The 27076-nt window shown below is 42.3% G+C and overlaps 7 protein-coding genes across 9 annotated transcripts; 3 read left to right on the top strand and 4 right to left on the bottom strand.

Moving 5' to 3' along the window:
* The first annotated feature begins 576 nt into the window (after window positions 1-576).
* Window positions 577-5724, top strand: Saf-B (Scaffold attachment factor B). Of its 2 annotated transcripts, XM_017084331.4 has the most exons (9): window positions 577-863; window positions 973-1461; window positions 1521-1548; window positions 1862-1976; window positions 2079-2125; window positions 3049-4105; window positions 4426-4575; window positions 4658-5080; window positions 5153-5724. In XM_017084331.4, the coding sequence occupies exons 1-9, from the start codon at window positions 744-746 to the stop codon at window positions 5517-5519; spliced, it is 2796 nt and encodes a 931-aa protein (XP_016939820.3). In that variant the 5' UTR covers window positions 577-743; the 3' UTR covers window positions 5520-5724. The 2 variants fall into 2 exon arrangements, 1 of the variants encoding a protein (XP_016939820.3); XR_011604315.1 differs by lacking the exons at window positions 3049-4105; window positions 5153-5724 and having other exon boundaries at window positions 4658-4928.
* On the bottom strand, window positions 5725-8986 carry niki (nimA-like kinase). Its single transcript, XM_065867094.2, has 9 exons — window positions 8228-8986; window positions 8031-8169; window positions 7690-7973; window positions 7452-7625; window positions 6893-7402; window positions 6485-6653; window positions 6246-6431; window positions 5957-6189; window positions 5725-5896 (listed from the first exon to the last, which is right to left on the bottom strand). The coding sequence occupies exons 1-9, from the start codon at window positions 8920-8922 to the stop codon at window positions 5752-5754; spliced, it is 2535 nt and encodes an 844-aa protein (XP_065723166.2). The 5' UTR covers window positions 8923-8986; the 3' UTR covers window positions 5725-5751.
* Window positions 8987-9424: 438 nt separating this feature from the next.
* Window positions 9425-11233, bottom strand: RabX4 (RAS oncogene family member RabX4). Its single transcript, XM_065867095.1, has 4 exons — window positions 10962-11233; window positions 10222-10514; window positions 10056-10169; window positions 9425-9864 (listed from the first exon to the last, which is right to left on the bottom strand). Exons 1-4 carry the CDS (start codon window positions 11083-11085, stop codon window positions 9754-9756), a joined length of 642 nt encoding a protein of 213 aa, XP_065723167.1. The 5' UTR covers window positions 11086-11233; the 3' UTR covers window positions 9425-9753.
* Window positions 11234-11395: 162 nt separating this feature from the next.
* Kaz (E3 ubiquitin-protein transferase Katazuke) lies at window positions 11396-13078 on the bottom strand. Its single transcript, XM_017084310.4, has one exon. The coding sequence runs from the start codon at window positions 12968-12970 to the stop codon at window positions 11786-11788; it is 1185 nt and encodes a 394-aa protein (XP_016939799.3). The 5' UTR covers window positions 12971-13078; the 3' UTR covers window positions 11396-11785.
* Window positions 13079-13360: 282 nt separating this feature from the next.
* LOC108017299 (uncharacterized) lies at window positions 13361-14262 on the top strand. 2 transcript variants are annotated; one of them, XM_065867096.2, is made up of 2 exons: window positions 13361-13511; window positions 13630-14262. In XM_065867096.2, the coding sequence occupies exons 1-2, from the start codon at window positions 13500-13502 to the stop codon at window positions 14026-14028; spliced, it is 411 nt and encodes a 136-aa protein (XP_065723168.1). In that variant the 5' UTR covers window positions 13361-13499; the 3' UTR covers window positions 14029-14262. The 2 variants fall into 2 exon arrangements, with proteins under 2 accessions (XP_065723168.1, XP_065723169.1); XM_065867097.2 differs by having other exon boundaries at window positions 13403-13566.
* A 5927-nt stretch (window positions 14263-20189) lies between these two features.
* Window positions 20190-25203, top strand: sosie (oogenesis-related potein sosie). Its single transcript, XM_017076645.4, has 4 exons — window positions 20190-20729; window positions 21712-21858; window positions 23186-23362; window positions 24339-25203. Exons 1-4 carry the CDS (start codon window positions 20585-20587, stop codon window positions 24428-24430), a joined length of 561 nt encoding a protein of 186 aa, XP_016932134.1. The 5' UTR covers window positions 20190-20584; the 3' UTR covers window positions 24431-25203.
* A 328-nt stretch (window positions 25204-25531) lies between these two features.
* On the bottom strand, window positions 25532-26895 carry LOC139352888 (uncharacterized). Its single transcript, XM_070995538.1, has 4 exons — window positions 26887-26895; window positions 26629-26829; window positions 26406-26573; window positions 25532-26345 (listed from the first exon to the last, which is right to left on the bottom strand). The coding sequence occupies exons 1-4, from the start codon at window positions 26893-26895 to the stop codon at window positions 26190-26192; spliced, it is 534 nt and encodes a 177-aa protein (XP_070851639.1). The 3' UTR covers window positions 25532-26189.
* Window positions 26896-27076: the final 181 nt, after the last annotated feature.

Here is a 27076-nt window from a genome sequence, read left to right as displayed (position 1 = left end):
AAAATGCCGCAGGTAGTTCTGCTCGAAAAGTAGCTAAAATAATTATAATTATAAAGTTTTTATTTAACTAAGTAATATTGTACTATTGTTTGCTCAAAAATTACAAAACAAGTTAACTGCAGTTTTTAAATTTAAAAAATTACAAAAACGACGATATATTTTCGATATAACCAGTAGCGCTAACTCTTCGGTTAATAAAAAAGCTATACTATGTTGAAAAAAATCTAGAACTAGCCAGCAAAATTGTAATGAAAAAAAAACGATAGAAAAGGAAATCGACATTTCTAATGATTTAATATTTAATTTGCTTAGCGCAAATGAAAAACGATTATTTTCTGCAGCCTCCAAGAACTTGGACACTTCGGCCCAAAATACTGTGGTATTCATAATATGTCACCATTGAAAAGGTGGAAGATATTGAGTGTGGCATCGTAAAGTACAAAAATATATTAAGCTTCCAGATGAATTAATAATAAGCTAAATGTTCGATAATTTTGTTGGAAAACAGCTAAATCTAGTGAGAAAATAGCCAAACGGGCAACAGTTCAGATAACTCAGCTCTGTGGTCGCCATTTTCGATTGCTACTTCGACAATTGTGTGTGTATCACTGAATTTGACAAAAAATTTTCACACGTTTCCAGACGGGAGAAAAAGATTATTGAAAATTTTTTCCCGGAACTGAAAAGCAAGCAAGTTTAAGTTAGCGATCGAGAAGTGACCCAGTGATTGTAGAGAATACATAATGCCCGAGGCAGGAAAGAAAATCGCGGAGTTGCGTGTGTGCGACCTAAAAACTGAGCTGGAAAAGCGCAAATTGGAGACGGTGGGCCCAAAGGCGGTGCTCATCGAGCGCCTGGAGAAGGTAAGCCCTACATAAGATCAAATCACGCTTCAGTTCCGCCGGCGGCAGAGATAGTTGTGCAATTACCGGAACCATATGTAACGAAACCCTGGGTGCTCCCATTTTCTAGGCGCTCAAGGGGGAGGGGATAGACCCGGCCACCCACTTGATTGTGCCGGGCGTGAAGGGCAAGAAACCAATAGCCATGCCTATGAAAGACACCTCGTCGACTGTGCATATCAAGGAGGAACCCATCGATGCCGACGAGGAGGTGGAACAGCAGGATGACTATGGGAACGGCAACGACTTCTCCCATCACGCCGACGACGATGGGCATGAGATCGACCAGGTGGGCGATGTGGACGATGAGTGTGTGATCCTCGACGATGATGATGAGGAGGAGGAGGGGGACCAAGAGTACGATGATGAGCATCAGAATGGCGATGGCGAGGCTGCGGGAGACGCCCAGGATGAAGAGGCGGAGAACAATGGCGACGAAGAGGCCAATAATGACATTAACGGTGAGGAGGAGAACACCGGAGACACCGGAAACATGGACAACGACGAGTCCATCAATCTGACCATTGGTGAGGACGAGCAGAAGCTGCTCCACGACGAGGTAATTGAAACTATTCGCCCTTCAATTGATGCATTCTAATCCAGATTTTATTATCTCAGGCCCCCGACGATAAGTCTATTAAATCTGGTGAGTCAGCAGATAGGCACAGACTAAGTATCCCATTGAACCAATCACATAACTCAAAGCCATAGAAAATTCCACTTTCGTAGCTAGAAATATCATTGTATTTGTATGCATGTATTTAATTAAGTCAATCTGGTTTCACAATCAAGATGCCTTTTGTTCCCTAACTGCAAACAAATTCAAATTCGGCTCTCGTTTCCGTCTGTGGAATTTAAATTCACGATCAATTGGCTGTTTTGAAATCGTTATGCTGTATAACTAGACTGTTTTCAGTCAAAAAAGTTTATATTCTAATATTAAGCATAATGATTTACAGTGAAACCGGCCAACAAATCCGATAAGTCTAACTCAAAGGATGCCGACAAGAAAAATGACGAGGGCGCACGCTCCAAGAAAAGGGATGACAAAACATCTGACAAAAAGGACTCTAGGTAGAGTATATAATTGTTTCTGTCGCATTATTTTTTCTTACACCTTTTTTATTTTTCTTACCTTTCTGTCACTGAACACTCTCGTTTTATTATGGAAAACAGCGATCAAAAGTCGTCTGGAAAACCGTCGAATCCAAAGGATGATAAAGGTAATTTAAGTTACAGTTTTAGCATGGATAAGTTCGGTGTGTTCGGAAGGTCTTGCGTTGGGAATGATCGGACCAAGCATGAACCCAGTTAAGGTCGATAAACTTGACGAAAGTTGAGCCAAACCATTGAGGAACATGTTTCAAAGATTGTGCAAGAGAGTGTGAATTTGGTTGGGACATGGACATGGGACGTGGAGCACAAAGGATGCTAATTTTCGGCGAGGGAGCGACGATGCACCAATCAACATCAACAACGGCAGTTTATCTAACAGTGTTTGTTCCAGTTTACTTCGAAGGAAACTTACTACTAATGCAGCAGGCGTTCTGATGTTCTCCAAGGAGCTGTTTGGCGCTGGTCTTCAAAAGGCATATGTGCAGATACTAGACCGAGGAGTCAAATCAAACCCATTAGACGGACGTGAATTTATCCGTCTGTAGTGCAACTGAAAGGACACATTCCTTTAGTGCTGCTGGGAATTGCAGATACTAATTCTTCTCGGCAGGTAACTCCTGCGTTGGGATTACATCACTCACTCCGATCCTATCTAGATGATATGCATATCTACTCTTGCGGAGGCAATGATGGCGTTTGAAGCTGTGTACTCTGGACTCTGGACCTTGACCTGGAATTCCTCTCCTACTACACCTCTCTCCTCCCTGGACATCGACGTGCTACGACGATAGATCTTCACCAGCAACCCAATCAAATTCATACTCTCTTCGCTCTGTTAGGTGACGTTTGTCGGTAACCTTGCGATTGTGCTCTAAACTCCAACATCTGCAGCAGCTACAAAATGTGTGCGTTCACAAAATGCTTCCCTTAAAAAAAACGTATCATAAACCAAAACAGTTAACCAGTTAAGCCCACTCAAAGCTCTGACCATATCTCTCTTCCAATATTATTATTTACATGGAACTTGCAGAGAAATCGACAGCAGCAGCTGGTGCCGCATCCTCAACAGCATCGAGTGCCGCTGGCAAGTCGGGATCTGGTTCGAGTGCTGGCAATGGCAGCGGTGCCAACTCGAACTCGAAGCAGGCGACGCTGTCGCGTAATCTCTGGGTTTCCGGGCTCTCAACTCTGACCCGTGCCACCGACCTCAAAGCAATCTTCTCCAAGTTTGGCAAGGTGGTTGGCGCTAAGGTGGTCACCAACACGCGTACCCCGGGCACCCGCTGTTACGGATACGTAACTATGTCCTTTTCTGGGGACGCCTCCCGATGCATCGAGAACCTGCACCGCACCGAGTTGCATGGACGCATCATTTCGGTGGAGCGCACCAAGAACGAGATTGGCGGCAGCTTGAACTCCAAGGAGGGCAAGGGCAAGACTTCGAGCGACGCTGGAAACAAGAAGAAGGACGACGACGGCGCCAAGAAATCCGGAAGCGGCAAGGGAACCAGCGCCAACGGTGGCGAAGACAAGAAGGGCGGCGATGGAAGTGTCGCCGACAACAAGTCCATCGGCGGCGATTCGAAGCGCGATGGCAAGGAGGGAAACAGGGAGCGCAACCAGCGACGCGTCGATGACAGGGGCAAGTCGTCCGCCAGCCAGGATAGACCGCGTCACGATCGCGAGCGATCCGGCACTGGCGGCCACAAGGGGCCGGGCAGTCAGGACCATCGTTCGGGGCGCAATCCGCGCGACGTTGACCGTGAAATCCAGCAGCGCCAGAGGGAGCGCGAGCGTCGCCAACGGGAGATGCTGTCCTACCAGAAGATACGTGAGGAGCGCGAACGCCAGCGCCTCCGCGAGCGAGAGCGTGAGCTACGCGAGGAGGAGCGACGCAGGCGTGAGGCGCGTGAGCGCCAGCGCATCGAGGAGGAGCGTCTCCAGGAGGAGCGGCGCAAGCTGGCCGTCGAGCGGGAACGTCTCGAACGCGAGAAGGCCGAGCTTTTGCGGTTGGAGCGCGAGCGCCAGAAGCTGGAGCGAGAGAAAATCGAGTTGGAGCGCCTCGAGCTGAAGCGACAACAGATGAAGTATGCAAAAAAAACCAAAACAGGCCGTAGTGCGTTGCCCTTGTGCCAACGCAAAGGCGACAACACAGATATACCAAAATATTTATTTTATACTCTCTCGGAAAGCATTTGTCCTTGTGATTAGTGTGTTAAGTTGCAGCATCCACGTTGTTTCTTCAACTGAAATTGCTTTTAAACGGAACGTTGATAGGCAAATGCATCCTAGTCGAAAATCTGAGTCTAATACCCCTACCCTCCGACCAGTCGTTACTAGCATTACTAATTCAACTCTTTCGTTTCTTCCATCTTTCTTCCTCACTCTTGCCGATTTCATCGGATAGGATCATGGAGTCTCGCGAAGATCCTGGCAAGCGCGGGGTGAGCAAGCGCACCGACGACCGCTACGCCGACTCCACCGATCGCAAGCGTACTGCTATTTTTGATGCCCCACCTCCACCGAGATTCGATACGAATCTAGTTAGCTCCCGCAGGTAAGATTGCGGATACAAAATAAAATCAATAATTCTTAGGTTTAAACCAAAACTTTTCTGATCTGAATACTTTTCTTTACAGCACCTATGACAAGAAACATGATGATTACGGTTCGTCGTCAACCACCAAGCGTGTACTGGATGACTACTCCAGCTCCAACAAGCGCTTGGATTACAAGCGCAACGACTACAGCGCTTCTTCAGGATCCAAGCGTGGAGCTGTCGACGATTATTCCGCCGTACCTACCAAGCGCTCCAACGATTACAGCGGCTCCTCGTCCAGCAAGCGCGACGATTACAACAAGCGCGATGTTGAGGTGCGCCACTTGACACTTTCGGGAACTGCCGGCGGCGGCTCAAGCAGCTCGTATCTGCACAAGAACAACACAGCCGGCGGAGCCGGATCCTACGTTCACAAGAACAACACAAGCGGCACTGGAGGACGCTACAATGATTCGGATCGCGGAAACACATCCAGCTATAGACGCGATGACTCCCACAGCCTGTAAATGATTGAATACCGTCATTAAACGAGCTTCGAAGTGTTCTAACGTTATTTTCTTTCTGACAATTTTAGGGGCAACAAGCGCTATGACAACTCCAGTGGCGGCGGAGGAGCCTACGGCAGTAGCTCGAACAGCGTTAACATCTGGGCCCCGTCATCCGGCGGAGGAAGCTCCCACCTGGGCAGCAGCAGTGGCGGAGGCAACCAGATGAAGTACGGCAACAACGGCTTGTCCTCGAACATCCACACCACCAATTCGTGGCAGAAATCGACCGTTGATGACAACAGCTGGCGCCAGGTGCCCGGACGCTTTGATCGCAGCTACAACGATCGTTCGACCGGCTATCAAGGCCAAAGTGGTGGCGGAGGAGCTGGCGGAATGTACGGTGCCAGCCGCCCCACCCAGGATCGCTATAGCGGACCGGTGTCGCGCTACTAGGGAACGTGCATTTCACAAGAGGCAATACAAAACATGCATCCCCGTATCATACATACCTATTTAAGCCCCCCGACGGAATGACTACCCACAGCGCCTAGGAGCGCTGCTTCTACTTTAGTTCGCTTTAGTTGTAGTTTTAACTATTAAAATTACATTTGGAAACCAATAAATGTATTACCAAAACATATGGAAAATATGCACATAATCATGGTATGTTTATGATTTATTAAACCTAAAACTGCGGGTAGTCGCCTTCATAGGAGGATATAAGTGGAGTGGTCGTGTCCACCAGCACCAAAACGCTGTGAGCCAGTGGATATACGTCATGGACCTGGACGTAATAACCTCGGTCGCACTGCTCTTTGGAGGAATAGAGACTGTAAGAGATGTGAGTCTTGATATTTCATATAAATACTTTTAGCTTAACGAAAACTTACGCTAATATATCCACTGGTTCGAGTATCAACTCGGACTTGTACACCGAGGCCAGAAAGTTTGTGAAAGCCGCCGTGTTGTTGCCCAGCTCCAATTCCGTGTTGGGTGTGCACATCTCCAGTCCTAATCCACAGTTGCTCGAACCAATCCCGGGCAGACCATTACGAGTGCCCCAAACGGTGATGATATTGTCTTCCGATGCGACAATGGTGCACTGGTCACTGCAGTTTGCCTTCTGAATGCGATATTTTAAACGAAACCTCTCTTTTACCAACACTGTGTTGTACAAACCACAATATATCGGGCCTTGACAGAATCCACGAGTGTGGGATGATCCACCGAGTTGCAGTGCCTGATTCCACGCTGACCCTCCGCATTTCGACCCATGGTGTAGACATAGCCGCCCTCCACCAGGAACACCGAATGAGTGGACGAAAAGCAAGCCTGAATCACCTTATGAGGCAATTGGACTTTCTTCTGCAGGGAAGGATGTAGGTAATGGATATAAAATTTTTGATTCGGTTACGTACAAAAGCTGTGATCTTCGAAGGACGTTGGAAACCGAGTTTATTGTAGTCATTGCTGCCACAGACATGGATTTCTCCATTGGTAAACAGCACGGCGGAGGTATCGGGACCGCAGTAAATCTTTGATGGTTTGGTTTTCACGTGAGAAAGGAGAATCTTTTGGGGGAATTTTCTATTAAAGGAATACAAATGTTTTAAAATATGGACCTTTTAGAAAATAAAATAAAAAGCTTTTGAATCAGGTAAAAATAATAATAAGAAATAAATAAAGCTTAAACATTTTTTTAAACTCAATCAATCAGTGGATAAGGTAAAAAATTGAATAAATTCCAACTGGCTTATGTGACGCATTAGTAATTTTTCCACAATGCCTAAGTTACCATATTATCATTATCATCTCCTAGTACTCACTGTTGCTGCTGGTAATTACCCAGACCGAGGGCTCCGCAGGTACTGGTGCCCCACACGTACACCGCTCCTTCCCTGCTCAAGGCCAGGACGTGGTGGAGACCAGCGGTCACCTGCTCCACCCGCACATCCGCCAGTCGGCTGACCAGCTTGGGAGTGTGATAGTTGCGCTGCTCGTCCTGCCCCAGAGCCAGATTAGCATTGCTTCCGCAGCTGAGAAGACTGCCCGCCTGGGTGACCAGAATGGTGAATCCGTCGCCAGCACAGGCACCCACCACATGGTAATTGCGCACACTCTCCATGCGACTGGGGTAGTGCTTCCAGGCCTCCAGGGCTGTGAGACCCAGCTGTCCGTGGCTGCCCTCACCCCACGCGTACGCAGATCCGTCCTCGTTAACCACCACGAAGTGGGAATCTGACATGGCCACGTCCACGATGACGGCCTTGGGTGGCAGCTGGATGGGCGCCATGCTGAAGCAGGTGCCGAAGGCCTTCAGCTGGTACAGCACGGATCTGCAGGTGGGCTTCTGGATTAGAGCGTCGGACTGGACTAAGCCATTACCGTTTCTCGAGGATCTCGTGCGGCGCCGCCGTCTCCGCACTCATCAGCTGCTTCGTCTCTGTTTGGGCGGTGGGCAATTCCAGATCCATGGACACATTGCTGTGGGCGGTAGTGGGATCAGAAGCCGTCAGTTGGTTGCCACTGCTGCCGCCGACATCATCCTCATAGGAGTACCTGCGAGGGATGTGGGATTAACATATATATTATATATACATAAAAGATAAGATCTCAGGTATACCCCTTGTTTTTTCCAAGGCTTCGGAATATCAGCGGAATCCAATAAACCAAGACCTCGGAGGCAGTAGGTCGCTTGGCAGCCTCCACCTGGAGCAGATTGGACATAAGACTACGAAGTCCCGAGGTGTAACCCGAGGGCACGGGCGTGTAGTTCCCAGCCATTATCTTGGTGACCAGCTCGGAGAGGTTAGAGGCAGCGAAGGTCTTTTTCAGACAGCACATCTCGCCCAGAATGCAGCCCAGGGCCCAGATGTCACTTTTGTTGTCGTACTCCTTTCCCTCACACTGAAATCCCAAGGGATGTTTTATAAATAGTTGTCATAATGCGAGAGAATCTATTACCATCTCCGGACTGAAATAGTAGGGAGTGCCCAAAACAGTCTGGGCATGAATCTTGGTGTTCATTATTTTGGAAATGCCAAAGTCCCCGATTTTCACAATACCTCGTCTGTTGAGAAAGACATTCGCTGTCTTTAAATCCCTGAAAGCATCGCAATTAACTAAAAAGTTCTTTGGAGTACATATATCGACCTTCCTACCGATGCAGGATGTTCTCCGAGTGCATGTAATTAATGGCACTGGAGATCTGCTCGAATACGGCTATTATATAGCGTTCCGGAAAGTGCAATTTGCCCTGTCTCTCAGCGATGATGTGGGCTAGAGTTCCCCCATCTGCGTACTCCATCTCGATCAGGAGTGTGTTGTCTTTGATGAAGCTACCGAGGTAACTGACAATGTTCGGATGATGTAACTTTGAGAACACGTCCACCTCGTTCATGGCCAAGTCCCGACCAGGCGGCGTCAATTCACTCAGGTTGATCTGCTTGAAGACGATCTGATGGCCGTCGGACTTCCGGCGATAGAGGATGGCAATGCCAAAGGATCCCTGGCCCACCACCCGCACCTTTTCGTAGTTGGCCAGTTCCGGTCCAGCCACACCGATTGCCGCCTCCCGCGGAACACTGAGCTGGAGGAGGTTTTGGCTCTCCTGCCGCGATGAGGGCACCTGGGCCTTGCTGCTGGACATCGCCTCCGCCAAGGAGGTACTGGCCGCTCCGGTGGTGCCGTCTGTAATAGTAAAAACCGTGGGCAGGACCCTGGTGCACGAGGATTGCTTCCTTAAGGGAGTCTGACCCAAAGGTAACTGCAGCGAAGTGGTGGTCAGTGTGGTGGCGTCGGTTATCCGACCGTTGAAAATGGGCAGGGAACTCGCCTTGGCGCGGAACTTCTTCATCTCCTTCGAGCGGACACAACCTGCGTCTTGGACGTTCAAAATCGAACCATGTCCTGTCTATTGTATAATTGTCCTTTGGCATGTTCGAACCGAAGTTGTGGTCAAAGCGGTTGCTAGGTAAAGTGGGTGATGTGGCCACTGGGTGGGTGAACATGAGCTTACGTTATCAGTGGGTTCGCTAATTGAACACCCACGAGCGGGGCATATTATCATAAGCAATTGGAATGAAAATAGAAACAATATTTGCAGGGCCACAATTCAAAATAATCGATGTTAATTTCTTGGATAAGGATGGAGGTCGGAAATCAGAATAAATAAGTCATTTGATATATATTGGTCAAGCGGAAATGTTTTTAGTAATTCAACTGAATTGTAAAACAATCCCCAAAACATTGAAAATATCCGGTGAGCTCAAATATGTCTTTAGCAAAGAACATGTTTTTAGAGCTTTAAACTAATTCGGTAACTTAACTAAATTTTCCCCCAATATTTAAAATCTTAATTTTTCTTATGAGTATAAATGTATTTAGCATTAGATTATAATTATTGGAATCGAGACAATATGCATGTATAATCGACCGTTATGTATTTGCAGGAATATGCTAAAATATTTATGCTATCTTCTCTTGGACTAAGTGTACCTTAAAATGCACAATCTGAACGCTTTACATGTGTAGAATGCAATGCAGGCAGCCCTCCAATTGGATTGCATTTAAAACGTGGCCTATTCACGAACTTGGCTACAATGCTACGACGCTCAATAGCTTTGGACAACTTGTTCAGGTTTTGCGGTTTGCGGTTGCGATCGCATCGTAATCCATCGATGGTTATTTAGCAGGTGCAGCGATTCTCGCCGGAAAGACTGCCGAGACTGAAGGTTCCGAGGCCATTGGAGCCAGGTGATTTCTTGTCTTTGCTCTCGTCGTTGTCAAAGTTATCTCCCTGTGGAATAATTGGAATAATAAATAAACAATTTTATGGATATACATATTAGGCATTCAAATATCATAGGGGGAACTTTATCTCCGGGCAGTTTTCTGCAAATTCAGAAACACAGCTTTCGATTGTTTATTGATAAAGCTTGGACCTTCAAGTCAACCCACCCTATCCTATATCTATATCAAATTACATACCCGCCGCTCCCTTTGCTCTCGGATTTTGCGGGCCAGTGACAAAAACGCATCTTCTATATTTATGTTCGACTTGCACGACACCTCAAAGAAGGGCATGTCAAAGTTTTCGGCAATCTGGAAGAGATTACGGGTGTTACTAATGTTAATTACTGGATCAGTGACTCACCTTTTCGCCCCTCTCCTTGTCCACCATGCGCTGGGTGGCGGAGCATTCGCATTTGTTGCCCGCCAGCACCTTGACCACGTCCGGCGAGGCGTTCTCCTGGATGTTGCGCAACCAGTAGGACAGGTTGTTGTAACTCTCCAGGTTGGTCACGTCGTACATGAGCAGGATGCCCATGGCACCTCGGTAGTATGCAGTGGTTAGTGTCCGGAATCTCTCTTGGCCTGCCGTGTCCCAGATTTGCAGTTTTATGGGCACGCCATCGAGGTTAATCAGCTTCTGCTTGAAGTCTATGCCTGGGGGAAGATAAAATGGGATGATAGTGGGATTTTACACATACACGTATGCTTACAGCTGCGGTTGAAACACTAGTTCCTTGGAAGATACCATCTTTGGCAAGGCTATGAAAATATGTCACCATAAAGAATATTGTAGTTTTTCAGACTAAAGGAAACTGTTTTTGTGGCCATTTTATAAAATTTCCTTATATGTCTTAAAAAATAAATGTAAGTTCTTTAGAACTATTTCTTGGGATGGTTTAATATATATATATACTATTTAATATTATTTGTTAATGGACAGTTAAATAGTATTGTTACCAGCTCTCAATTATGATCAATTCTATTGAAATAATATATATTATTGGCAAATACTGTTTCAAAGTTAATAAATTTGACTTTAATTCAAACAATGTCTGAAAATGTTATTTCCTGTGCTGCTGTGCGCAGATTGGGAGCCCTTACCTATGGTGGAGATGTATGTGTCGTAGTACTTCTCATCGCAGTATCTGTGGACGATGCAGGTCTTGCCCACATTGGAGTCGCCCAGTACCAGAACCTTATAGGTGGCCACAAAGTCCAGCGCCATGTTGACAGAGCTGGCGGATTTCGATAGGAATAGTAATATTAACTGCGGAGGTTTTTGGTTACAGATGGGCTGGCGTTGTTGTTATTGGTGGTTGGGTAGTGCAAGTGGTGGTGGTGGTTCGGTTTTGGCTCCGAGGGGTTGTAGCGGGCTGCAGCTTGTTTATGTATCCGCTGGCCTGGCTTGTTTGTTGCTGCTCGCAGCTGTTCCACCTCGAATTGCAGCGGCGTCACACGGATTTGTTGTAAATTTTCACAGGTTCCGCAACAAAAACAATCGGGAATTCATGCTAATTGACAAGTGGCTTCTGGCATAATTCGTACGATTTAACCTTTATTTGATTTGTTTTTTAATGTAATATATAAGTTGTTGTTAGGTGTGCATAGTGTGCCACTTTGGAGGCGGAGTCGACTTACGCCGTTCGCGTGAATCAACCTCGAAGCGCTGACTGCGAAACAAATCAGCGGAGTGGAGTCAACTAATCAATAGACCTGCGCATGCGCAGCAGCAGCATTCGCCTGCCGAATAATCGAAATCGGAATTCAAATCGAGGGTGTTCGCGGGCGCTTTGTGGCTTATCAATAGTAATAATATTAAACATAGGTGTACACAATAGATATGGAGTTACATGTTCAAAAATAGAGTTGTTCCTTGCTTAACTTAGTGCGGATGGGTAGGAAGAGGAAGTCGAGTCCAGAGCCGCTTACATCACAAAGACCTTTTCGACCTTGGGGTTGGAGAACTTGGTATTGGTCACCGGACAGGTCACGGTGCCGTCGTCTTTGGTGATGTCCGGCAGGGCCATCTGGCCAAAGATCTGGCCGTTGGGCAGCATCATCGGCTGATTGTGCTCGTTCAGCGGGAGACCGGTCACCCGACAGATGAGGCGGCTCTGCACGCAGTGCGAGTATGGCAACTTGAGGGCGATGCGGTTGAGATCCTCCTGGCAGACGGGACAGTTGAGGTTGCGGCACGTCTGGGCATAGCAGTGAGGCGTCTTCAGGGCCGACAAACCGGCCTGCACCGCTGCCGAGAACACGGACGTGCTGGACAGCTGGAAGAGACGGTAGTTCTCGTGACGGAAGTCCAACACCAGCTTCTGCCAGCGCTGCGGGTCCATGTACTTGCGGTAGTGGTCTGCCTGGGCATCGGCCGGATAGGCCAGCAGGGCCATTACATGGCAGATCTCGTTGAGCTGTGTCTTTTCGTAGGCGGGGAAGTACCGACGCGAATGCTTCACTGCCTCGAACCGCTGATTCTGACGCACTAGCTCTATGAACTCCTGCACCCGCAGGCTGAACTCGATGGTCGAGTTGATCTTGCGCAGCTTGGACTTGTTGTCGATGCACCAGAGAACGCACTTGGTGGTGCTGTGACTGGCCAGGTCGTCCTCGACTTCGCGCGACGTCTGGAAGATATCCAGGTTGGTCAGGTGGCGCACATCGGACTTGGCAGCCAGCTCCTCGGCAGTTTCGTAGTAGCCCATGCGCAGCAGGTGTTCGATGACCAGGCGGTCCAGTCTGATGCGCTTCCATTGGTCCACTGATCCCTGCCACAGGTCGCCAGTCACGCTGTTCGGGGGTGTGATGCCCTTCAGGTGGTCCAGCTTGCGCTTGCAGATCTGTGTGACGCTCAGCTCGTCGTTGATGCTCTCCTCGGCCTTGCGCTTGAGCACCTGCAGTTTCTGGGCCACGTTGTCCACCAGCTTGGTGACCTCGGCCAGAATTGGACCCTCCTCCGCATCAAGGGCCTTCTCCACCTGACGCGATACGTTGGTCACCTGGTCGACCTCGCGGTCGATGATCTTCTGCGCTGAGCGGAAGCGCTTGTTCAGCATCTCATATGGCACTTTCAGGGTGGCGTGCTCCAACGCCTTAATTTCCGACATTTTCGCTTTTCGGGTGCGATGCAAATTGGTTTTATCCTCTAGTTTGAGACGCAATTGCGTTTTCTTCCCTTTCCTTTCCTTGCTTTGTTTTGCTTTTGTGGATTAAGGGTTGCCAGATGGCCTGCAGTCAGCTTATCGAGCGGACAGAGTTGTTAAGTTGGCCATTTTTCCCGCTAAATATTTTTAGTCTAATATTACTCATTTCTCATGTTTGTCGTAAACGAAATTGATTTACGGACCAAATTTAAAAGTTTGAGACTAATTGTGATTTGAAGAATATTAAACCGTATGAAAAACTTGTGGTTTTTAATTCTTTTCATGAAATGCATTAAAGTTTTGGTTTGTTTTCCCGCTAAATTCTGTGCGACGGACTGGCAACTCCTACAAAAGTCTACACCATATAATCACTGTTCTGTTAGCACATAACAGCTGATAGACGCCCAGTAAACATAAACAAATGTTACAAGAACTCGAAAAGTAAAACATTATAAAAAATATATACAATATCTCTATTTTTACCCAATAATACATGTTCATAAGGGTAGGTAGTAATAAAGGACTTACGTGATCGTTGAAAGAATTACTTCTTTAACAAAGTAAACCATACTAACTTTTTACTAGTAAAAAACTTCTAAATCATAACTTAAAACTAATTCCAGATGGGTAGAGCGACTACTAGAGCGACGAGGGACACCTCAAAGGCCACAACAAAGGGGACCAAGGATAACTCGAAACGATATCGCGAGAAAATAAAAAAGGACCCGATCAAGTTTGAGGAATATCGCGCCAGAGAAGCTGAAAGAAGTCGTTTATATCGCAAGAAACTGAAGGAAGTGGTCAAAAAGAACAAAAAAGTTCTAAAAACAAAGAGAGAAACCGATCGAGTTAGACAGCAAAGATATCGGGAGAAAAAGAAGGAAGAACTCGCAAATCAGAAGTCAATGGAAGAAATGTTGAAGAAAGTGGAGCGGGCGCTGCCTGCAAAAAATTCCCGAAAGATTGAAGTCATTAAAATACTATATAGGAAATATGTTGAGCCTGGAAGCCCTGAAAACTAAGACTAAACTAACATAATGCCATGATCTAGGCCATCGTAGGAGAATTACAAAAAGGAAATATTAAACACATAATGTCATTCTAATGACATTTAAAAATAATTCAAATGTTTACAAGTTTGAAACACCTCCAGGGGGACTGTTTAATGAGCCGGTGGAATAAATAAGTACTTTACAAATAAATCAGACATATTTTTAAAATAAATATAAATGAAACCTAGTTGATTTTATACAAAATTGGTTATTGCGTTTTGATACTTACGAAAATATACAAGGGTTTAGGTTTCTTTAATCTTAAGTTCTTACAACTGTCTTGGATGATTCATTTTGTATGAGACGATATCGGTACACTCTAATTTCTTGTAATTAGCATTAGGCTTCGTTGGAGTTCGGGTGTTGACCTAATGTACTCCGCTTTGTAATTAATACGTCTGCTTGAAGGAAAAGTAATCACGAGTCCATGCAAAATTGCATAGAATTAACCTCCTTTTATGGTACATTGACTTTCGCCAGCGTTTAAGTCGCTTTGATTATTACTCACAGATTAGGTAGACCCAGGTTTGCCGCACAAATGTGGGTGCGAAAATTGAAAATCCATGAATAACTGACCCATGGCATGAACCCAATGTTGGGACTTTGGTAAGTAATTTTTCATTCCCATGAACGGAAGTTACTCATTTCGAGTAAATTCGGGACACGTGCCGCGATAAAACGCGAAAACAAACAAATAAACATTTTGTTGGAACTTTTTGGCATGATGGAAGGAGGAACTAGTCGGCTTATAATGTTTTTGGTGGTTATCAATAATGGTTCGTTTAAATTTAGGACCCTATCGATCGACTTCAAAAGTATTAAAAAACTGTTAGTTTATGATATTAATTATTGAGCAGATAAAATAATAATACTAATTTGTTAATTTAATTGCACTCAATACTTAGCAGAGCGAGATCTTACAGATTACAGGCAGGTAATCTAGAAAATCTAACATTGTAAGATATCCCTAAAATTTACCAAGCCCGAACTGACTCACAAAATCATTAAAAACCCATTGCATTGGTTGCCTTCGAGGAGCAAGAGTAATTATTCGCAAAAGGTCAGGCATTTACATTGAGATTGCCCTAATGACAAACAATTGAAAATTGCATGTCCGGCCAGGAAGTCCTAGCGGGACTCGACGCCCAAGAAGGGCCGGTTTCAGAAAAATTGCATTTTAATAATACAACCAGTGAGAACGCGATTAAATTCAGGCAGTTTTTAATTTGAATTCCAATTAAGGAATGTCACTCAGGTCGACTGACACACACACTACCTGATCCAACTTTTTCCCAGGTCCTCCGACAAGTTCAGTGCTCTTGAGAGCACAAAAAACTTATTAGAATAACTTAGTAAGGTGCATTTAAATTGCCGTGGTTTTTGTGGTGTCAAGTAGATTCCCGCGGAGAGTTCGCCTCGAGAAAGAGGGCTCAGCACTCAATCTAATTGTGGGTCAGTTCGGGAGGTGTAATTTTTGGAGAGGCCAAGCCAAGTAGAACTCGGGGAATAAGCCGAGGGATAGCCGACCATTTTGGTGATGTCATGGATTGCGTGCAGCGGAGCCGTCATCAATGGTCGCCTCTAGGACCTGCTACTTGGGCAATTTTGTTGTAGAAGTTTTTGGCGCTTTTGGGCTACCATAAGAAATGGTCGTAACCCATAATCAGTGCGGCTTAATCGTGTTTCACCCGCGGGGAACTCACATACCTCCGTTCCAAGACTAGAGGGATCTCCATCACCCCACTGACCACATTGCTTCGCTGGGCTGCATTGATTTTTTTGTAGAAGTCGGTACCTTATTCCTGCGTTTTCGGGTTTTATGGTCACCATCTAGAACTTTCACTTTTTGATGTGCGTAAATTTGCATATTTGTCGGACGTTATACAGGGTGTGTACTGGCCTTCCTTCTCCCCCGAACTTTGGGTGAGTAATGAACAACGTCCGCTTATGATGACGCCTTGGTTAATGAGTTTTTGCCTTCGCCTTTGGATAGGTCATTGAAATCGTCATGTTTTAAGCAAAATTTAATGGGGAGACGTTGCATTTTTTCGGTTAAATATACCAGGTAATGTATACAAGAACTATATTCCGAGGCTTGTTCGAAGCTAGTTAATAGCCTCATAAAATGTTTTTTATGATCCTAAGTTCATATGCATTTAGAAAGGTTTATGTAAAAGACGAGCTATTTTTGCAGTTATTGGATGCAGTACAACTAGGCTTGGGTACTTGGAATTTAAAATTAATTTTTGTTTATTCATATTACTCTTCATTTAGAAATGGTTATAATATAGTAATTAAGAACTGCTTCTATTAAAAATGTTAATTTTTAAAGGCTTTCTTTCCTAATGCAGATCCTATTATGATGTAGACGATTTGTATCTTAAGTTTTTGGATAACTTATAATGTTAGTAATGTCAAAATTTTAATGTGAAATTACTCCCAACTCTTTGCAATCCTGAAGTGCTGTTAAAGAGGCCATAATTAAAATCCCCCCTGACGATTCAAAGCCCTAGGAAATGACGTCTTAACCTAACCACGCATGAGTTATTATAATAACTTCGTGAGCTTTAGCATTTCGCAGTTATTTTTATGTTTCCAGTTGTTTTAGTCCTGGCCAACATGACATGCGAATGTGGTTGTTCTTAGCCTAGTCGAAAGTCCCCCAAATGTGTCGCCCATTGCTAAAATCAAGGTGTGCATTAACAAATGAACTTGAAATAAGTAATCGTTATACGGTTTGGCACACATATATTTAGCATGCATTTACCTGCATTTAGCTGGCAATGTGGAGAGTGATAAATTGGGAAAGTCATGGAAAGGTTATTTGGTCAAGACTTGGCAAAGACAAGGCTACAACAAGTAGCGGCTATCGACGCTCTCGCCTTGCAGCACATGCAACATTCGGGGGCAAGGTGTGGAGGTCGGTCCTTAAAGGACTAGGCCACCTTTTGGGGGTTCTTTGTTTCAGGGGTTCGAGGGTGTGTGCATGTCCAGGAACGCACGAAAACAAACTTGCATGCAGCGGAGTTCCAGGGGTGTGTGTGTGTTCGCAATTAGACTTGGTCATAATATGGAATTAAGTCCCTTAAATTGGCATTTTTTCAAGAGCCTAATGCGGAATGGGGTTTTGGAGTTATAATCAGCAGAAATATGATGACCTCTAGGCATGAGTACACCCCAAATGAGATTTCGTGAGAAAATTATATAGCGCTGGGCTGGTCCTAGAAATTCTACAGTCGCACTAATTAATCATCAGTTAAGACCAAAACATGACGCCCAAATTGTTGAAAGCGAATTAGTCCCTTAATTACAGTGGTCTTTTTGCTGGGCAGAGGCGGTTTCTTGGACTCTTGGGCGGAAAAACCAAGGGGCGGCGCCTCCAATTCGTTGCAGTCTCTGATTTGGTCAAAAGATTTCGTGAGTTTTCCATATAATTTTCCTGCTTGTTTTCCGTTTCTTTGCTGTGGCCAGCAACATTTATCAATAATGTCAAGAAATATATATCCGAAATAAATTTCGGACTTTGCGGCATGGCAAACTAGATGGAGTGGTCTGCCAGCTCACCTGAATAATAATTAAAGGAATTTATTTTTACATATAAATATAAATATTTCCCATTTCTTCTGACCCGGTGCGGCAGGATTTGCGTAAATGGTAAAGTACTATGGACAAAATAATCGTCAAGTCGCATATAATTGTAATTAAAAGTTTTCAGCAGAAAAAGGCTTCATAATAAGCGGAAAAAAGTAAGGGTTTACATACTATTTAAACAATGTGTCTTATAATAAATAAGACCAGCCCAAAATGTTGTCAAAATATAGAAACAACATATGGATTCCTTAGACCTCTTGTTTGTACTGCTCTTAGTTCATCAACGTTTAATAATATAAAATATTATTTTAAATTACAAAGTATCTCCTTCAGGATTAGTTAAATCCCTTCCATCGTTCTTGGACCCGAATCGTGTCCTAATTAGTTATGTCCACCGATTGTCGGAATACTTTCTGGAAAGCCTTTCCGTTCGGCGTGCGTGTTCAAAATAAATTCGCTGCGATGGCGCGCGTTTAGTTAAGGGAAAATTGTTTATGCTGTCGCAGCGATTAAAACAATCGTTTATAAGGCGATCGAGGCGGCAGATAAGGAGTACTAGTAGAGCAGTATAGCTTGACATTTTCAGCAATCGAAAAAGGTCCGAAAATAAACGATACGAAAAGAAAAGGAATTCGTGTAAGCAGATTGGGCAAGTGTTTCATGTCCAAATTGAGCTCAAAGTGTTCCTCTTCGGTGTAAATTATTGACTCGGTTTTAGAGGGGCTACAAATACACATATGTAGGCGGTTCGTGAGACAATGGCAGACATGGTCGAAAGTTTCGCATCCGTTTCTGGCTGTTCGATATGCACCTAAATAGTTATTTGCCAAATTGGGCTGGGGGCTGGGTCTGCAACCTTTCCTTTTTGATTCTTTTTTGGCTGCAATTGAAAGTTAAAAGTTAAAAGCAACAAGCAACCCACTCATCTGGGCAATTCAGAAAACGTAATTAGGGCCATGCACCGCCCAAAAGAAAAATAATCATAAACAACGACGGCTAAGCTAGAGGAAAAAAAAGGAAGAATAATGGCCAAAATAACTATTTGCTTTTGACTAACCAGTTTTTGTTGTTTCTGGTGCGTGCTAATGTTACACTTTATTGTTGTGGCTGTTGCTGCTCGACTCCGCGGGCCCCAAAAAGTAGGCTATGCAATGGCTATGTGCCTCTAATGCCTTCGTCATTATTATAGTTCCCCCACACACACACACACCAGCGCACCGAGACGAGGACGAGAAAAGGACGAGGTCGCCCCTGCCAGCAGCTACAATAAAAACAAATGCACGAAGGTGAGGCAACTACAAAATCCATCTTCGTTAACAAAACTCGCTCACGAAACAAGAACAACGAAGCAGTTACAAGTGCGTTGGAGCTTACTTACCATATACCATACACCGTATAGCGAATGCCATATACGAGTACGGCCCAAAACTAATCCCATACCAGTGGAATTTCCGAAATCTGCCCGGAGATTCCATTCCATCCACCTCCCTTGCAGCGGAACATTAATGTAGTGGAATACCCTTCGCCGACTCGGGGGATCTCTTAATTATGCATGCAGTTGTCGGTCCTCCTGGAATCGCATTTTATGGATGCCCCGGTATCCGTCAAATTATTTCAGCTGGATAGTGCGTGGAAATAATTTCTAGGCCATATATGTGATTTTACAAGGTTTAAAATTAATATAAGTACGGTATTTTATCACCAGTTTTTTTTTCATTTACTGTTGCCAATTTTTGTTTGCGTCAATAGAATCGATAAGAAATTGAATATTCAACAAACCTGAAATCCTTTTTCATTAACTCGAATAAACAGTTGTTTTTTTTAGATTTATTATCAAAAACCAGGTCGTCCACAAATACATATGTGTGTAAAATTAAAACAATCAAATAAGAAACATTTTTTAGAGTCTTTAATGCATGACAATCTAATTAAAACTTTCTGTCGGCCAAAAATATCACGACTCGTTAAGATTTTGTTGTTCTTAAAAATACCTAGAATTGTTATTTCATTAGTAGAGTACAAATAAGCTTGAAGCACTTGAGTAGAATACAGGTCGCTAGACACCTGCATATTTTTCCGTTTTAGATAAATAGTTATTCAATGAAACTTTTAAATTTGTATGTAGTTTATAATTCTAAATACAAAATAAAAAAAATAAAATTGTATCTCATAACTATTGTATAACATTAAGCTATTTTAACCATAATAAAAATAGAAATATTTTTTTTAAAGAATGGGAAATATATTAGTTATGGCTCACTATACTTAAGTATCTATTTTTATAAAAAATTGTTTTTAGTATAATATAAGATTATTTTAAAGCAGAGTGTTTAAGAAACTTCTATGACTTGGCTCCAAGCTGGGAAAGGGGTTCGCTTCTTGGCCTAGCAGGTTAGCGGGTTTTTTTTGGGGGCTGTGGAGGGTAGATGGTGGCTGGTTGGGCAGGTGAATGGGGGCAGGTGGCGTCGGTGTGCGCGAGCGCCAAGTAGCCATCGACGTCGAACCAACTTAAGGTCCGTGTGCGCCGCGAATTCTTCACTTGCATTTCGAACGCGCAGGCGACTGGTTGGAGCTACCGTCGTCTCAAAACCCCAGCGAGAAGTTGAACTACCGAAACCGAATTCCCAAAGTATTGGAGATTTTTTGGAGTGACGCCTCTCGTGCGGTTTTGTTTTGCTTCGGACTTTCTAGCAGAGCGGAAACAATTTCGGTGTGAAAATTTGCATAAAATTACCCCCGCGAAACACACCGACAAAAAAACAAAAAAACGTTGAGGGAACCGATTTAAAGCCTTTGGGCAGTTTTCAAGCTTTCAAAGTGCGTGTGAAACTCGTCGGGTTCCTGTGAATTTATATAACACCCGAAATCACCTTCTTCGGGGGCCAGTGGCTAACTCTCAGACTCGACCTAAAACTCGATAAATTCCAGCTTCATTATGCAGCCCCTAAAGCGCTTCACACAATGCGGGAGTTTGACCATGCTCTTCGGCATCTTCATCATCCTCTTCGGGGTCAGCTCCACGGCACTGACCACCTTTGGCAAGACCAACAACCAACCGCCGCCCACACACGTCCCCATTGGTAAGAACCCCCGGTTTTGGTAATAAAAACTCAAATCAAAGTCGCTGGCAAGGTCGAGAAAGGTTCTCGTCCAGACTGGCCCAGATTTATAAAGATTTCTGTTTGAAAACCTACCATAACATTGCTATAATGTATGCAGCTAACATTTTTGACTGATATCCCTTAAATGCCAATATAAAACATATTTATAGAAACAGAAGAAGCTATGACTAATGGGCATAACATTAAAAAATCGTAGTAACAAAATTTAAACACAATTTTACACCACATTGTGTACTCACATAGGAAGTATGAAGTTTGATGATTATTTTGGTAGTAACATTTAAACTCCTTAAATAACTAAAAATAATATTTTCATGATGGACACTAAGGGATTTTAACCAAAGGCTTTAAAAACTATTCCGATTTTTCTGGGTATTTTCAAGTTCAAGAGATTCCGGAATAAGCTGCTAATTATTTCAAAGACATCCCTGGTAAAGTAAGAAATCCATCCAATCCATCCAACTTACGTTTGAGTGATAGCCAATTAACCGGTAATTAAGACACCCCAATAGTTACCCATACAAATAGTCAACAAATAAGTTTGCCTGATCCAATCATTTGTCATTCGATTGACTTTGTAGCCACCCATAAATAAATGGAATAATAATTATGGCAAAGAGCCAGCGATTGAATGACACGACACAGAACACAGTACTAACACAAATCCGAATCGGGAATTGATCAAACAAGTCACTCAAGTGCAATGACAACCCACGCTCCACAAATCGCTGACATTAGGAGGGGTGGTATTGGGGCTGGTAATAGCTCTGTGATAGGAGTTGGCAAACAAGACCGACGAAATGAGATATACAGATATAGATAGAGTCGTGATTATTGTTGGTAAAGAACCAGGGCAATAATCACACAATTAGTGGGCAATTAGCTGAGCAAACTGACAACTAATTTCCCTAATTTTCGGTTTATTTGTTTTCCTTTTTAGTAAAAGGACGAGAGTGCAGTGCCCACGATGATTGCACGGCGATAGATCGAACCAGCTGCGTCAAGGATCCAAATGACTACAAGTTGCGTTGTCTGTGCGGCGACGACTCCCCTCCTTCGGCAGGCAACTGTCCGGATGTCCTTAAAGGTAATATCCCAGTAATATACCATGTAAAACATATTTTCTATTAAAGAAAAAAGAAATTTTAAACATATATACTAAACCAAGCTCAACCTGATACCTATCCTATTTTAGAAATCAAATCAGCTTAAGTTTACTGGCAATTATCACCCCTTTTTATTTAGTGAACTCTTGGTGTATCTTTATTCTATAAGATATTCCTTTTCTTTTCATAAATTTGTGTAGCTACTTTTATAAAATCCTTTTGCTAGATCCTAGAAATAGAACAGCCAACAAAACGTCAACTAATTGCTAAGACAGGCACATTACATTTATTATTTAAGGGGCTGCTGCTTTCTTAGAGGCCTCCTCAGTGATGTGCCTGTGCCTCAAGTGTTATTCAGGTGATGTGTCCAAGGCGCCACCTAAATGAGAATTAAACAAAGCATCCTGCCAGATGGATACGGGGTACTCTAAGTAGTCTTACCCCATTCCCTTTCACTATTTGCCTGCTTATTTATTTAGTTTTCGTGCGCAATTCACACTTGCTCCCAGGATCCTTGGGTCCTGTGCCCGCCATTGTTGGCCCTCTAGTCCTCTAGTCCTTATGGCATGCAGGACATTCTTTAGCTGGGCCCAAAAGGACCGAAAGGCAATTGCGATGGCGGAGGCTCTCGCTTTATGGCAGCGCAATGTCGATGTCGGATTTATGTTAGGTTGTCGTGACGGCGACTGGGAAACTCAAACGAGGGCCCAAATGGGAAGCAAATGGTAATGGGAATCGCCGCAGTGCCAATTTGTGACATGCACAGCCCAAAAGAAATGTTATACGCGATTTTTGCATGCATATTTCCGGAGCTTGGAGTTTGGGGCAGATCTATTTTCTGGCGGGGAATATTGTAACTTAGTAAAAAACTGATTTTTTACAGTATTTTCATAATAATATATGATAGGTTTCAATTATTAGTTGAGCCAACAATACACACTTTAATAGGCCACGGGTTATTATTCTTATTCCAATTACAAAGTTTTTTAGACTTTGGGATGAGAGTAAATTTCATGGTATATTCGATTAGGTTGTGTTATAACTATACACTTTAATTATAATAAAAACTCTTAATACTTTTGTTTTAATCGTGAAACATAAGAAAGTTATGAACAAATATTGATGGCGTTTTCTAGAATTTTTCAACAATAGGTTTTATAGATCTATTATATGAATTATGATGTTCGGTTAGTCCCTCCTTCATTTAAGTAATAATCATTGAATATTTTACTTCAAGTAAACTCTATTTAAGTAAATTTTTGGATATTTTATAACTTGTAATGGTGTTGTATTTCTTTTCATTGGTAGGCCTGCGTCACAAGTGCAACAGCAACAACGACTGCGAGGATGGGATGGTGTGCCAGTTCGAGAACAGCAACCGCACCATCGGAGTGGCCAAGTTCATGTCCAGCAAGACCAAACTGTGCCTCTGCGATAATGACAACGGATATGTGGAGGACATCCTGCACGACATCTGCAGTGGCGGTAAGGACCTGTACTTACCTAAAAATATTGATTTCTTATACTTAAGGGGGTATTCTAGTCTAAAAATTTGAAAAAATCGAAAATTTTTTTTTTTCATAATTCGATAGTTTAGATATTTAAAAATATCTCCCTAAACGGATTATTCAAAATTCAAATTATTTTTAAAATTATGGCTGATTAAGAGAATGTAAGTTATACGTGCTATTCTATCAGTTACACTGCCTGAAATTTAACGTAAAACTTTAAACGCGTTTTTCTCCAAACTACTTTTTCTGATACGGTAGCCATAATATTTCAAGTTCTAATCAGCCGATTTACTTAAAATTTGGCTTGAATATTCTTTCAATATCTCTCTATCGCATGAACCAACAAAAAATTTAAAATTTGGAATATTTTTAAAAAATTCGATAAAATTACAAAATTAGTAAAAAATCGACCTTTTTTTTGAGTGGCCGCCATTTTATGAAAAAATTTTTTTTTTTTAGTTTGGCTGGTTCATGACATAGCGACTTTCGTACTGACTAAAAATCTTTATTTTTTTTATTTTTCAAATGACCACAAGGGTAGAAATCATGGCGACGAGGACACGGCCTTTTTTTTCCCCCTCTACTTCAAGGACGCATAACTCGATGAAAAAAAAAAAATTTTTTTTTTAAATTTTATTTTATGTACTCTTCTAAGTTAAATAAACAAATGATAAAAAACCCGACAGTAAAAATATCAATTGTTTAGTTTTAATTAATTGTTAAAAAAGGCTCGAAACTAGAGCCTCTAGACTAGAATACCCCCTTAAACAACGGCTCAAAACTTCATAACATAAAAAATTACCAAGTTTGTTTTAATTTACACACAATGGAGAACTAAAAATAAATATTATTTAACCAAGTTTCGTTTGTATTTTATTTTATTTTTTCCACCAACGGTACATATTTTTGTCCCGATCCTAAGTCTTAACCTATTTTTCTTCAACTTGCAGCTAATTTCCAAGGCCTGGTCAGCTTCTTGGTCTCGATCTGTTCGCTCCTGGCGCCCTTTTTGGTATCCGCCCACATGCGAAAGCATTTCTAGAAGGCGACCGGAGGAGCTCGAAGTCGTAGTTTGGCGTTTATCTCCCCTAGTGATCCATCAAATGTGCCTCAGTGAAACCAACAGAAACAAAATGTCATCTTTCCGCCCCCCACTCACATATGAACAGAAAATTGTAATCTTTGAAAACCAAAAAAGGAAAATAAGAAAGTTAGATACTCGTCGCCATTAGCCTAAAGGTCGTTCTATTGTATAAGTTTCATATGTACCACCGTCAAATTTATTCGCTTCTCACGAAAAGTTGCGTTATATACAATATACATAATTATATTATCTAATAAATGTTTTCTATAGATCCCATATCGACCTTAGTCAGTACTCTCTACACTAGTCAACCAGAAGTAACTTTAGAACAAATGTTTGGCACCATTTTATTGTAATTTTATATGTGTGTACGTGTGTCCAAGAATAACCAGGAAACCAAAGATATTATCTAAAGATAGGCAACTTTTCTGCAGCACTGTGAATTCAGATCGCTTACATCGCAATTACAAATGTGAAACATTTTAATTTTTGTATGTACTCAAGATAATTAGCTTTACGAGCTCACAGCCCACAATCAAGAAAGAAATAATAATAAACAAATACAAGAAAATATATAATAGATCAAATAATATTTGAGGCTGCAGCAACATTGACCTCTTGTCTCGATTTCATCTCAAAGTTGCCGGGCCAGTTAAGAACTTCTCTCATTACAACCGTTTTCTTCGTAGCTGTTATCTATACTATTTAATAAAAACCTTTAAAAAACAAAATGCTTTGCCTAGATTTTTTTTAAGAATTTGCTTTGGATTACAAAAGATCCAAATACAACATGGTTACTGAGCGGAAATCTTCAATAGTGATCCAACGCGTCTCAAACGTATATTTTCCTTGCACTCCCCTTAGCTGAGTAAAGGGTATTTGTTAGTCGATGGCATCAACTATAGCGTTTTCTCTTGTTTTTTAAAATTAACTTTTGTACCAACTGACCTGATTTATCCCAGACAAGGTCAACAAAACACCAAACCAAAAATGTTTATTGAATAAATTTTTTTCATGGAGGTCCTAAGATAAACCAATATCAAAATATGTAGTATCACCTTTGATTATTCAGTTCAGTTAACATCTGCGAATAAATGATTTGCCCATGCTAAAAGTAATGATGATAGTCTATCGATTATTTAAATTTCTTTAATTATTATTTATAGCTTGATGCAGTTGACTGGATCATGCTTTTTAATTGGTACCGTACAATTAAACTTAAAAGATTTCAATACTTCGACAATAAGGAAAATATATAATTTTTAGGAAGTACAGTAAGGATGTTAAAGGTTAAAATAATTATGGGTTCTAAGGCCAAAGCAAAAACGTTTTAATGGACAAATTTTGATTTGTAAAACTAAAGGAAAATTTTCCATTATAAGTCAGTCACTTTTAATTATTCTGAACTTCCAGATTAAGCGATATATCCAAATGGATATAACTGAGTTCGATTATTTTAATTTGTTTAAAAGTTAATTTTGTTATTTTTTTTTAAAAGACACGATCAGATTTTTTTAATTGACTGGAACATTGGAACACTGGAACATTGTGCAATCACCATTTTCAAAGATAACCAGTAATACTATATTATCATACCGCAACTTTATTCCTTGTCCATAAAAGTGGGACATAGTATGTAAAATCATTACGACGCGGCGTCAATAAAGCGAAGATAATGTTATTACATTTATTTTGAAGTACAGAAAAGTATCCTTGACTATGAAAGAGTCACGTATATCTTGACCACAGCGCGGACTATGTCATATGCTATCCAATGCATCTCCATCATGTAATCCCCTTCCGGAAAGGATAGTATGTTCGTAACACGGTGGTTTATATGCTCCGTGGAAAGTTTATCCCAAACAAGATCGTGCTGATAACGAATACCGATTACAATAAAATCATATAAATAATATCGATTTGAAATGCATACATCGAAGGGACAGGTATGATTCATGTTGGATATATCCTTGATAAAATCGTAAAAGTAGCTAGCTATTGGATTGCGCTTTTTGTTTTTCAAAAAATTACACGCATCCACGGTTACATTATATAGGAACGGCCTATAACCACTGAACCGTTTATAAAGTCCAAAGTTAACCTGGAAAGTCAGCACATTGTTTTACTAATAGGTTAACATATTGGGGACCACACACCTTAACTTTGGTAACGGGAACTTGGAAGAGTTTGACCTTTGTGGAGATGTACTTGTAGGATCGGTTTACTGCCTTTAGAGTGCAATACTCAAAGTCGGAAAATTCCTTATCCAACGACATACACTTAAAGTTGGTAAATTCGGTTCGAGCAGAAATCTTTAAATATGTTGCTAATAACAATATTGAACAAGGCTTTCTAATCTACATACTGACCAGTTTTAGCACGGACAACATCAGTATTAGACGAAAAAAAATAACGCACATCATATCGTATCGAAAGCCCACGAAAACTAAGAGCTATTAGTTTTTGGTATTTAAAATATAGGTATTTATTGGCCAACGTGTCTTGATTTTAATCGATTGACAATTATACATTTAATAACAAAATTACTTTTAAAACCTATTCGATGAGTTTAGTTGGGCATAGTAATAAAATATTTATTTGGCT

This window comes from Drosophila suzukii, chromosome 3 (genome assembly GCF_043229965.1).
Source record: "Drosophila suzukii chromosome 3, CBGP_Dsuzu_IsoJpt1.0, whole genome shotgun sequence".
NCBI classification, from domain to species: domain Eukaryota; kingdom Metazoa; phylum Arthropoda; class Insecta; order Diptera; family Drosophilidae; genus Drosophila; species Drosophila suzukii.
This window is presented reverse-complemented; position numbering and strand designations above follow the sequence as displayed.